Consider the following 12,997-nt stretch of genomic DNA (forward strand, 5'->3'; position numbering starts at 1 on the left):
CATTTCAAAACATAATTAATTCGTATAACACGCACAATTAAGAAATCATAAGGACAAATCTCGCGAGAGTTTAGAAACTCTAGGGCTCCCATCTAGATATGGCCTTAAATAAGAGTATTTGGCATTTTAAACAACCAAGGGACATTCTTAACCATCAGTGACGGTGATGCTGGATATTCATATATCACCCATAAAAAGTTAAATGCCAAAAAACAGCTAACATTAAATTCTTGCTAAATTAAATAAGTTTCTATGTTAAGTGACGTAAATCACGTCACTTCCTTCTGGTATGGACGTCCGCACGTGTTGAACAAGCGACTGTTTACAGTTCTAGTCAGTTCTTGATTTTAGCTTCCTTATGCTAACAGAAAATACCAATATTGTAGCTACACATCCCTTCTGAGTGCAGTGATGCCAAAGGTGAAGAAGTCTAAAGGCGGAGGAGGAGAGAGGAGCGGAGGAGGAGCAGCGGTGGCGCTGGCTGACCAGATCCTGCAGGCGGACACGGTGAGAGCCCGAGGCCGGGTGAAGATCAGAGACAACCGGGCAGAGGACGAGGACACGTACGTGGACGAGCGTCTGTCCAGAAAGATCTTACAACAGGCCCGAATTCAACAAGAGGAGCTTCAGTCAGAATATGGCCTGGCACCAGAGAAGAAGAAAACACCAGTCACTGTGCTCGGTAATGTTTTACATGAAATGCATTAAATATGTGTATATAAGGAAACTTTACACATCTCACAAATCCAACAAAGTGTTCATTAGGGTTACAACTAATTAATGTTTTAATTCGTAACTGTTTATCGAGCTGCAACGATTAGTTGACTATCTATTAGTCCATCGACAGAAAAATAGTCACATAATATTTTGATAATTAATTGATGCTAAGGTAATTTTCCATGTAAAATTGACGGAAACTGCTGTTGTCATCCTCTCAATATGGAGATTTCCCCCTTTTGTCTTTTTTGTATTAAACTGCTATTAAATTAACAGGCAACAATTTTGATAAATATCAATTTGTTAATCGGTTTGGGTAATTTCTTAAGGGAAAAAAGGTCAGAATTCTCTTATTCCATATATAAGCGAATATTTTGTGGTTTCTTTACTCTTCTATAACAGTGAACTCAATATCTTTGGCTTGTGGATAAATCAAGACTTTTGAGGACATTGTACAGGGCTTTGAGAAACACTAATCAACATTTTTAACCATTTTCTAACATATTGTAGATCAAACTACAAATTGATTAATTGAGGAAATGATTGACAATAAAAAATAATTGTTAGTCGCAGCCCCAAGCTGAATATCTTTGGATTTTGGACCAATAATACAAGACATTTAAAGACAGCACCTTGCACTTAAAGTAACTGGGATGTATATGTTTCAAATAGCAGGCAAATTAACCTGTAATGAAAATAATTGCGAGTTCCATCCCCAATCATTTAGTCTATAAAATGTCAGAAACTTAAACAGTACAGTGTAGTTGTGACTACTAATTAACCCTCCATATGTTGTTATCATATTTTAGGGTCTGGCTCTCAGGATGCAGACTCAGATGAGGAGTGGCCTCCGCTGGGAGCAGCAGGTCCCAGTGATGGCGGTGCTGAGTTTGACACTGAAGTCGTCGTTGACCCTGACGATGAGAAGGCCATTGAGATGTTCATGAATAAAAACCCGCCAGTGAGGCAAGATGCATCCTGACTTTATCTTGAAACTAGCTGTAAACATACAACTGAAATGACTCTCACCATGGCAGGAGCTCATTTCCACTTAAGTTGCTGAGCTGAATTTTCATTTTCTGTCATTTGCAGACGGACCCTCGCTGATATTATCATGGAGAAGATCACAGAGAAGCAGACTGAGGTGGGAACAGTGATGTCAGAGGTGTCAGGGTGTCCAATGCCCCAGCTGGACCCGAGGATCATAGAAGTATACAAAGGTGTCAATAAGGTGAGTTACATCAGTTGTCTTAAAGTGCACAATACTCTAACCTTCGGTACATATAGACAGATCATTAAAGGGAAAATATACAACATTTTCCTTTTAAAGAATTTAAACATAATGTCTCTAAATCATCACTTATGACCCACTAGAAGTGTGTGGTAGTGGCTTTATCTGCAGCAATCCTATTCTCTGCCTACATTGTCCTATTTTCTCATTATTTTCCTGTGCTCAAGACACTTTACCAAACCAAAACGTTGGTGTTTGATGTCCTGGGAATGAGACTCACCAATCAACTATCTTTCAGACGTGTTTATGGACAAAGCCTACTGATTCTAACCTTTAAAAAAGGAAAAACCTCAATAAAGGAGTGAATAAACATCGGTACACCAGTGTTAGTAAATATAAAAGATAGCTGTTAAATAATAGCTGTAATTTCTGTTCTTTTGCTTCAGGTTCTGTCCAAATATCGCAGCGGTAAACTACCAAAGGCTTTTAAAATCATCCCAGCACTTGCAAACTGGGAGCAGGTTCTCTATTTGACTGAGCCTGAGACCTGGACTGCAGCTGCCATGTACCAAGCAACAAGGTGAGTCTCCAGTTGGTTTGGATTTGACTTTACATAGAGAGTTATTATGCATACTGGAGATATTTACACTTTTTTTTTAATACATTTGTTATAGAATCTTCTCCTCCAATCTGAAAGAACGTATGGCTCAGCGGTTTTACAACTTGGTGCTGCTGCCCCGAGTGCGGGATGATATCGCAGAGTACAAGCGACTCAACTTTCATCTCTACAGTGCTCTGAAGAAGGCCCTGTTCAAACCTGGAGCATGGTTTAAAGGTGAGAACGTTAAAGGCATGCTGTGCAGTATTTTCCTTAAAAAAAAAACACACAATGTATGGACTCGTATAAAAATAATCCCTCTAAATCATCACTTATGACCCAGTAGAAGTGTGTGGCGGTGTCTGTATCTGCACAGATCCTTCCCTCTTTCTGTATTTTCTTATTTTCTTTTATTGTGCTGTGCTTGGGATGTTTCTGCACAGAGTGATATACATACCTGCAGAAAGAGGCAGAGCAGAACATCCTGAACATCTTTGTTTTCAAACTGTTGGTTCGATAAAGCAAGATATTTGATGACATCTCCATGTCTGTGTAATGGACGTCATTCCCAGTTTCATCATGTGTTATAGATCAAAGGATTGATCTCTTAATCAAAAGTAATTATCAATAAATCAATAATGAATATAATAGATAGTTGCGGCCCAAATTGATAATAATCTCATGACTCTTAAAGATGAATTTAGCACCAGACTTCAAGTGTTAGGCTGGTTTCACCTCTGAACACACACAGCATCACTGCTGGCTCTCTAAAATGAAAAACTGTGCCTGTTAACATCTGTAAATATATCTTCACTGTTCACTAGGGCTGCACTATTTCGTAAAAACGTCATATTGCGATTATTGATCACATCGCCAGGATTCATTTGATTCATTGTTTATGGTAAATAACATCCCACCATCACTAAAATTTAAAGAGCAAGCTATAAGTAAAATAAATATAATGTAAAAATAAAATAGTTCCTGATGTGCCCTGCAGACCTTTAAACAGTATCCTTTATGTCAGTTAGGCATTATTAGTTATTGTTTCATTAAATTCCACAGTGAATGCTGGCTAAGCCTTGTGACCCTTGAAAATACAAAGTAGGTGAAATGAATGAAGGAGAGGATTTGACAGCTTGTTGCAAATAAGAAAACACAAGCTTTCTGGGCCATGTCACGTTTCTAATTTCAGCACTAAATTTAGGCTTTTTATTCTGAGGACACTGACTGAGGATTAGTTGGTGTCCACAGGGTAAATAACACCATTAGTTCTGAAAGCACAGTAATTAATACACTCACATTTAATTGGGTCAAATCAGCCTTCATATATGTAGAGTTCATTTTAGTTGATGATTATTGAGTGTTTTTCTTCCTTTAATCCTGTCAGTCTTGTGTGTTCACAAACTGTCCCAATTTGATGGGACCATTTCCCCAAACATCCAATGACCCATATTTTGAAAATCAGCAGTATGAAACAACACCACTAGGGTGCAGTGTTGCTCACAAATACGCAAGTACTATTATACCACATATAGAATTGGAGAGATAACTGACTAATCTATTTTCCACGAATTTATCCATTATTGGAGTTAATTGAATTTACTTTAGAAATTAAATATTTAATTAGTGGAACTGATTATGTAATATTTAATTCAATGTTTTTCTGTGTAATTGATGCAACTGAATGCTTTGAAATGTGTTATCTTTTTTTAAAATAACATTTTCCACAGTGATTGAGTTAACATGTGGACAAATGTGCACAGGATTATATATGGGTAGTTATTAAGTGTTATATACAGTGTGCAGTATGTCAGATCTGGATTTACACTGCCAACTTTTTTGCTGAATGCAAGGTGTTAAACTTTTGTCAGTCAAACCATAGAGTCCATTCAGATAATGAAACAAATTCTACAGGCCTTCCCATATTTAACAGTCTTAACTATGTGCTTTTGAAAAATATAAAAAATTATCCAAAAGTAAAAATTATCTTTTGAAGAAACCAATCAAGTAAAAATTTAAAAAAGAAGTGCGTAGTTAATAACTTACTTAAAGTACAGTTTACTTTCCATTTCAGTATTTTGTAGGGTGTACTGCAGCTGTGACAGAAATGCTAACATTTAAGTTGGCAGGTCAGCTGCTCTCTAAAACCAAACAGACAGATGAGCTACAAGATAAGTTGATGACAATCACATTTAAGATTAATGTTACACATGAAAAATTTACATAGTTAACTTTAGATAACAGTATGTTCAACTTACTTCAGTGTGCTTGCATAACTTCCTTCCTTCCTGGCAGCTTGTAGCTTTAAGACTCAGTCCCTGCAACTAGTTGTTACAAAGCTATAAATGGGAAATGTAATAAAAAGTTGATTGCTGGCTCAAATACAATACAATTACACTTTTCAAAAAGGAACATGCAAAGCACTCATCCCTTAAAAAAAGAAAAATACTCTTTTACTCATGTATGTATGTTGCTTCTAACGTGTTACTTCCTACCCCTGAATCAGAGTAAGAACAATAGCTGTTGGTCTGAGGTACTGTAGTTATCACTCTCACACTCTGAGAGAAAGTGATGTAGTATGACTGCAAAACCTAAGTACAGAGGTACCTGAAAACTGAACAAAACATGGATGTTTCACGTCAAAGTCTGTTGTCAGAGTAATTCAACACCAATTTTATGGTTATAGTCTTATATTGTCCGCTCCCATGTGTTAACTCTCACACAGCCAAGTCTGTTAATCATATAACGAAACAGAGTTCTTTGATGACGTGAATGCTTTCAAGTTGTAAACCTGGGAATCTTCCCCATCTGTCCCATCCATCCCACACGTGGTGACGGCAAAGTGGAAAGTGCTATTGACTTGTATTATTGGAAGTGTGGCACCCAGTTTTTTGACTGGAGCCTAAAAGTCAGGTTTATCATGGCCTCAGCACTCTTGTAATATTTGCTGCCTTTTCTGTAACACAGGTATACTGATTCCTCTGTGTGAATCTGGGACGTGCACTCTCAGGGAGGCCATCATCATCGGAAGCATTCTCACAAAGTGCTCGATCCCTGTGCTCCACTCCAGGTAAGGTTTCCTTTCACGGCCCCGTACCAGCAGACAGAAGTCAGCCTCTTATCGTTAGATAGGAGATTCAGCCAATTATCAGTGAAAGCTTTGTATTGTGTGGCGATGGAAGGTCAAAAGTAAGGTCAAGGTTGCATAACATGGACGGTTGTATAACGCACGCAATCTGTCTTGTCTTTCAGCGCTGCAATGCTTAAGTTGGCAGAGATGGAGTACAACGGCGCCAACAGCATTTTCCTGCGGCTTTTGCTTGACAAGAAGTACGCCCTGCCTTTCCGTGTCCTGGATGCCTTGGTGGCCCACTTCCTGTCCTTCCGCAGTGAGAAACGTGTGCTTCCTGTGCTGTGGCATCAGAGTTTACTCACCCTGGCTCAGCGCTACAAGGCTGACCTGGCCTCCGAACAGAAGGCGTCACTCCTGGAGCTGCTCAAGATACAGACGCACCCGCAGATCTCTGCAGAGATCCGCAGAGAACTGCAGAACTCTGAGTCGAGGGACGTTGAAATTGGGCTCCCTGTTACAGTTGAAATGGACTGAGGACTCAGTCTGGTCTGGCACATCCTCCTCCTCCTCCGCCGATGAAAATGATTCACGGTTTCTTCAGCCTAAAGAAAACTTATTACATCTAACTTCATTATTCTTTCCATCCTATGAAAGGACAGTTTCAAAGATCAGTGTCTCAGGAGCCATAATTCTCTTCCCTGCTTGGACGAGTTTGCACATTTAAAGATGCACATCAGTAGTGATGCACATGTTGTAATTTCTGAATCTGTGCTGTTTTCCTGCAGTTGCAGTGCAGTGAATACAAAGACTGGTATTTGTGTATATTTGATTAAGAGCAGCTTTGTTCTTTTGAAGCAACAATTTGGATTAAAAACTAACTGAATCCTTAAAATTTGATCAGGGATCATGTGTCTCTCTCCACTTTATACTCAAAAATGTGAAGCCATGCCAAGATGGATGGTAAACGATAGAAAGAGCAGGGGTTGAATTGTAATATATTCAAACCAGTCATCATCACATATACTTTACCTGCCTTGATATCTCCAAATAGGGAATAAATTCTGATACTATAATTTTAACAAATTTTCTGGAACATATTAACATAATTTTCATGTTGTGTTTCTGTGTTGATTTGTATCAGCAAACATTCACACTCATTCATCATTAATTCGTTCAAAACAAACATTTTAATGCCTTGACAACCCAGGCTGCAGGTGGTATGTTATTGCATTGTCTGTCCATCCCATTCTTGTGAACATGATATCCCAAGAATGCTTTGAGGACATCTGTTCAAACTTTGTACAGATGTTCACTTGGACTCAAAAATGAATTTATTAGATTTTTGTGCCTAAGATTGAGGTCACTGTGACCTCACAAAACACATTTTTGGCCATAACTCAAGAATTCATACACTAATTATGACAAGAATTTCACTCATGTCTAATAGATTGAAATTAAATGATGAAATAAAACTGTGAAAAAAACCAAACATTTTAGCAACAAATAAAAACTAGACTTCAGAGAAAAACGAACTAACTGAAAGATTATTTTGAACTTAACTAACTAAAATATAATGAAAATATACAGGGAATGTCTTTAATTTTAGTCTTCTTAATGTGGTCAAATTTATCAACTCAAAAAACATGAAGAGGCTTTTGTGCATATTGAGACAGATGACTTACACTACATGACATGTGTGTCAACTGTCTTTACAAAATGTTTTATAAAGTTTTGTGAACTTACGTGTGCTATTAACAAACACCGCCCAAATAATAAAAGACTACTAATACAACTAATACTGAAACTAATAAATAAAACGAAACATTTTTAAACAATAAAAACAAAACTGAAACAAACAAAAGCACTCTGGAAACTAAGTGAAAGAAAACTGAACTGAAAGCAAAAGATAAAACAAAAACTGACGAAGAACACTAAAATATAATAACTGGTGATAACTTCTGTTTTGCAGAAAAATACATTTAATACTTACAGCAGATTAATACATTTCTTCAAAGTATTTATCACATCTGAGTCTGGACAGACTTGGATGTAAACAGCAACTAAAATTTTAGTTAAATGAATATAATTATTAAAATAAAATAAATACGTATTGAAATGGCACGTCTATTGAACAGGCAGTATGTTAAGAAGAAAATAAATTCACCAAAACAATTCAACAAATTGACGAATTCACCAAAAAAAACTCTTGATATGAGTTTTAAAAAAATTGTAAATGTGAAATGTACCCTTAAAATTGAAAGACTGCAATGCAAGTAAAACAATAAGTTACTTCATCCAAATTCAGCTTTACTCCACACTGCAAAAGGAGGCCCAGTTTCACTAAATATTTATTGTGTAACGTTATTTGTTCATTTTTACTTGATGTGGCCCAGAATACATGGCGACTCTGGATTCTCCCACAAGCCAACCAGTAGGACAGAGTCGGGCCCTTAGTAAATGGGTGGACATGTTTTTTGTTTGTTTGACAGTTTTTAGATTTTTTTTATTTTTATTTTTTATTCGAAATCTCACATTTAAAGTACAAAGCAAATATGACGCCCACGTGAGCCTCTCATGTTTGTAACTGAAATGACTTTAGCTGACGTAACAGGTCTGTGAGCAGCTAGCTAACGTTAGCTAAAATAGCTCTACTGTTGCTGTCAACAGCTAGAGCTGTTAGCTTAACGATTAACCTTACCGCTAGTTGATGTTTTAGCTAATTTCGTGAAACCATATTTAATGCGCTGTATTTAGCCTCGTCGAATGGATCTGTGTGAAGATGGACAGCTTCAAAGTCGATCCACAGACACAAATGACCGTGATCCGGGGCGTGATGTGGTTCTCAGGGCGGTCAGCGACCCCGCCGTGACCCACGACCCCAGAGCACTGCATCACCTGACGGCCATGGAGAAGACCTGCCACCAGGTGTCCCCTTACTTTGGCACGGTCCAGACAGACATTGAACCGTACATGCGGAGGATACTGACAGTGTGGATGTTTCAGGTATGCACATCAGTCAAGCTGCCCCAAAGTGACGGACTTAAATTTCACATAGCTGACTTAAACAGCAACAGGTGTCTGGCTGTCTTTCAGGTGTGCGAGGAGCAGAAATGTGAGGAGGAGGTGTTTCCTCTGGCCGTGCATTACCTGGACTGTTACCTGAGCCGTTTTCTTATTGATAAGTCCAAACTGCAGCTGTTAGGGGTTGTTTGCTTGTTCCTCGCCTCCAAAATGAGAGAGACTGTCCATCTGACTGCCAGCAAGCTTTGTATCTACACAGACAACGCCTTCTCAGTCTCAGACATCCTGGTAACTTTTTATTTTTATGGAAACTACAGGATAATAGAAGTTTAGATGTTTATATAATACAGTTTTAGTGCTATCAGTCTGTCTAGAGTGGTCTTATTGTAACTTACAATTCATAAACAATGTAGACAACACACACCTAACTTAAATACCAATGGTCAATAATATAAGGCTTTAATAAATGTTGAAGGAGTCTCATAATCATGCCTTCTATTCACCAGTAGGACCTCTTATCCCAAAAACATTGGATCATACAGAAATGCACAACTTATTTCACTCAGGCCAAAGTTAATTATGTGCCAGCAGTGTTGGGGAACCTACTTTAAATCTGTAGTTTACCTAACTACTAGCTACTTCACAATGTAATAGATAAAATACTACATCTTAACTACTCACAAAAAATACATTGTCAAACTAAAACAACTTTTAAAAAGTATTTCAACTAATCCAGATCACATTATGGGAAATTATCTTGAATCTGCAGTTGTACAAAGAGGTAAAAACTGTACAGACACTGAGTAAAGTGTAGGTGTGTTTGATTAAAGGACTAGGGCAGGCCAATCCTCACTTAGGCAGCCCAAGGATGTTTTAAAGAGAGGGTAGGAAGCAACTGTTGAGGTGCAATCAAGAAAATGATAGATTTCCAGGGAAATCCATGGCACATCAAATTCTTAAAAAACACTATCTGGCAATTTCATCAAAGTTTTGTTTATGGTGTATTTTGTATTCTTTTTGCCAGACAAATTACACTCAAAATATGAATATAGTGAAATGGAGAGCGTCTGTAACCATAACTGTACATGATTTTGCACGGCAGTAGTCGCCACACACTGTGGTAGCCTGCAAAGCATGAACAGAAAGAAATGGAAATGTTTTAAGAGCGGCCTCCCCTAAACTGTTCGGAGCCTCACCTCCCACTACGAAAACCTCTGATTGACACAACATAATCATATGTTTATTATTAACATGATATCAGTATGTGATTTTTTTTAAATATCATGGTTATCGTCAATAATGATATATTGCAACCCTAATTTTAATCAAATAGCAGCTGATTAAACCATGGCCAATGAACTGGCCAGTGACCTGAGGCATTGTGCCATATTATATGACAAAAAAATCACATTAGAATACAGTGAATATATAGTTTGTAATTAACTACCTAAACTACATGACCCAAGTAATTAACTACGGAACAAGCTGCTGAGATTGTAATGTAGTTAAACCACCTCCCAACTACTGTAAATTATAGTTAAATTAGTAATTGAACTACATGTAGTTAACTGCACTCCAATGCTGTGAGTAAGATGTTACGAGGAACCACTGTTCATAAAGTCTCCCTCACATGGTGGACATAGCTTTGTTTTAAGGGTTCATAAGCAAATTAAAAAAAAACAAACAAACAAAAAACCATCAGACATTCTGTGAAATACCCACGTGTACAACAAATAATGTCTATATTATGTTGGTTTAAGTTTCCATGCAGGGGCATTTTGATGAGGGATTAAGTGGAGAGGAATGTGTGTGTTGCAGCAGTGGGAGGTGGCCGTGGTGTCCAGGTTGGACTGGTGTCTGGCCTCTGTGGTACCCTCTGACTTCCTGGAGCCAATTCTTCACGCTCTCCCCTTTGTTCGGCCCCACCACCTCCCAAACATGCGCAGGCATGTTCACGCCTACACTGCTCTGGCAGCCACTGGTAAGTTACATAACTGACTTACCAACACATGAGATCTTTTATTCTCCAATTAAAATACTGCTGAGGACAATATGCAACTGGTGTTATTGAAAAATATTTAAAAAGACATGTTTGACCAAACATTGTCTTGTGTTAAATGATTTCTGTGCTCAATGTTAAGTCCACTTTTTGTTTACAGTGCAATAAAAGCAGCTTTTTTACAGCCCTTGTGATTGAATCAATGTACATTTTTTGTTAGAGAGAATTAAATGTAACTGTTAAATTAAAAGACATTTCTGCACAGTGAACAACGGACACAAAGCAGCCATAACTTTGATTACGATGTGTCAGCAGTTCATTTAGGAGACAGAGAGCTGAGTTTGTGTAATCCTGTATTGTCTGCTGTGAAAGACCTGCGTCCAACTATTCAGCTGGCTGATTTCCCACGCATCTCTGTGATGCTGCCCGAGGCAACTGGTCACAGGGATAAAGTCAGTTAGTGCCATTTTAGACAGACCCACTATGTTATTACAGCCCATAAAATTCAGATAATTCCAGGCTCCCGACATTGTATCCCATTCATAAAGGTGTCTGAGCATGGATTGAATGGCTGACTTTTTGTCTCAGCATTTCTCCTGCCTGAGGCAATTAGGATATAGTATCATATTATCAGGTTTTGGGAAATGTCTGCTTTTGAGTACTTGCTTTTGTCCATCAGGGTGTGTCCACAATGGTGGCATCCGTTTAACTGTCTACAGGTAGCATTCACTGACTTTCTCACTGTTGCAATAATGAACAAGTACTTTAATTGAGCATTCCAAGCTAACCAGTTAGGAGTAATCTTTAACAACAAACAAACTGCATTTCTAGTTGACAAAATCATTATCATAACCAAATACTATATACATAAAATCCCCCCAATGTTGAATGCACTTAGAAATAATTCTTGCTACTAAACAGATTGAAAGATCAAGAGCACCCATGCCAGGAAACTCAGTGTACCTATGTGTAAATATGATTTGCTCTAGCCGTTTGTTCTGCACTTTAAAGGGATAGTTTGGAGTATTAGATGTAGGGTTGTACGAGGTACTTGTATAAATGTCAGTGTATTATCTAAAGTAGATGAGAAAGTAGATTTTTGTTTTTATTTTATTTTGTTTGATAGAAACAGTACTACTGCATTTTATTGTTACTATATATAAAAAATTGTTGGTTAAATGTTTTTTATGTAGTATGTTATTAGGAGGTTTGACTCCTCCTTCAAGTTGTACTTTAAGGGAGCTACAAGTTGTTGTTTGTCACCATGCCGAGCAATTACTGGTTATGATTCTTTTCATTTTTAGAGTAAGTAATCTTCCTCTCTTGTCCACAGATGACAGGTTTTCAGTGTTCTTGCCCTCCACTGTTGCATGTGTCTGTGTAAGCCTTGCCACGCAGAGGCTAAAGGTAGTGGAAGCTGCTGTTGTCTCTGATTCAGTCATGAAGCTTTTGGCCAACCTTTTGTCCATCGATCTGGTGAGGGTAATGTTTAACTTACATTTTTAGATGATATCTCTTTTGACTTTGCTCTGTTGTCCACGCTCACTGGCATGTTAGCGATCATTTTAGCAAGCACTCTGACCAAACAGTCAAAAAGAACAAACAATCTGTTTAGAGAAGCAAACCATGAACATTTAGTACTGGTCAAGATCCACTGAAAAAGTCTGCCCGTGACCTACTGATGAACTCAAGGTTTTTTTTTCTTTCAATCTGACCCTGAACAGAACTCTGTCCTCCTGTGCTATGACCAGCTAGGGAGTGTGCTGGAGCACAGCCTGCCCTCTTGTTTCCAGGCTAGCATTAGCAGATCAGCAGCATGCAGCTCAAAGATCGGCTACACCCTTGCTGACATTCAGGATGTTGTGTGACACCAGTGACATCAAGCTAAAACACTCCTCCCTTACCATGAAAGGCAAGAATGAATTGTAAATTTACAGCCGTGAGAGAGAACAGGTAGCTGGCGAAACATTCTTAAATGCCACGTCTCCTTCATTTCAATTCTTTACATGTTGTTTTGAACGTGTTTGGAGCTACTGCAGTTTGAAAAATGATCAAGATTTGTTCAAATTGTCCTTGGCCTTAAATTTGCAGTTACTAAAACAGCTATGATTCTGACTGTCATTAATATTAAAGGTCAGATTAACTTTTTTGTGATATTGACAGTTGAATTGCACTGAATCTTAATAGTAATGTCTACACATTATTATTGTACTTTCTTTTATTCATATGTATTGATATGTATTCTGCATTTTTATGAACTCATTGAAAATTTAACATTATCTTTTTGGATGGACAGTTCTGACAGTCTGAATAGATGTTTTACATGTTTTCAACACAGTATTGAATTCCCTTGACTAT

At 37.9% G+C, this 12,997-nt stretch overlaps 2 protein-coding genes across 2 annotated transcripts; both read left to right on the top strand.

Moving 5' to 3' along the window:
- The first annotated feature begins 271 nt into the window (after nucleotides 1-271).
- bysl (bystin-like) lies at nucleotides 272-6,516 on the top strand. Its single transcript, XM_084734094.1, has 7 exons — nucleotides 272-682; nucleotides 1,527-1,683; nucleotides 1,810-1,948; nucleotides 2,395-2,528; nucleotides 2,623-2,783; nucleotides 5,514-5,616; nucleotides 5,799-6,516. Exons 1-7 carry the CDS (start codon nucleotides 412-414, stop codon nucleotides 6,151-6,153), a joined length of 1,320 nt encoding a protein of 439 aa, XP_084590220.1. The 5' UTR covers nucleotides 272-411; the 3' UTR covers nucleotides 6,154-6,516.
- A 1,851-nt stretch (nucleotides 6,517-8,367) lies between these two features.
- Nucleotides 8,368-12,568, top strand: ccnd3 (cyclin D3). Its single transcript, XM_084743065.1, is given in 6 exon segments — nucleotides 8,368-8,622; nucleotides 8,713-8,928; nucleotides 10,459-10,621; nucleotides 11,973-12,115; nucleotides 12,364-12,503; nucleotides 12,505-12,568. Coding segments are annotated over 6 exon segments (966 nt in total). The 5' UTR covers nucleotides 8,368-8,382.
- Nucleotides 12,569-12,997: the final 429 nt, after the last annotated feature.

The sequence above is a fragment of the Lutjanus erythropterus genome, chromosome 2 (assembly GCF_056507025.1).
Source record: "Lutjanus erythropterus isolate fLutEry1 chromosome 2, fLutEry1.hap2, whole genome shotgun sequence".
NCBI lineage: Eukaryota > Metazoa > Chordata > Actinopteri > Lutjaniformes > Lutjanidae > Lutjanus > Lutjanus erythropterus.

What these genes read in the sequence shown, in the direction of transcription:
- bysl (XM_084734094.1), top strand. Translation starts at nt 412, where the DNA reads ATGCCAAAGGTGAAGAAGTCTAAAGGCGGAGGAGGAGAGAGGAGCGGA. An exon ending in AACACCAGTCACTGTGCTCG is followed by an intron (nt 683 to 1,526) that starts GTAATGTTTTAC and finishes ATCATATTTTAG; the next exon opens with GGTCTGGCTCTCAGGATGCA. An exon ending in ATCCCTGTGCTCCACTCCAG is followed by an intron (nt 5,617 to 5,798) that starts GTAAGGTTTCCT and finishes CTTGTCTTTCAG; the next exon opens with CGCTGCAATGCTTAAGTTGG.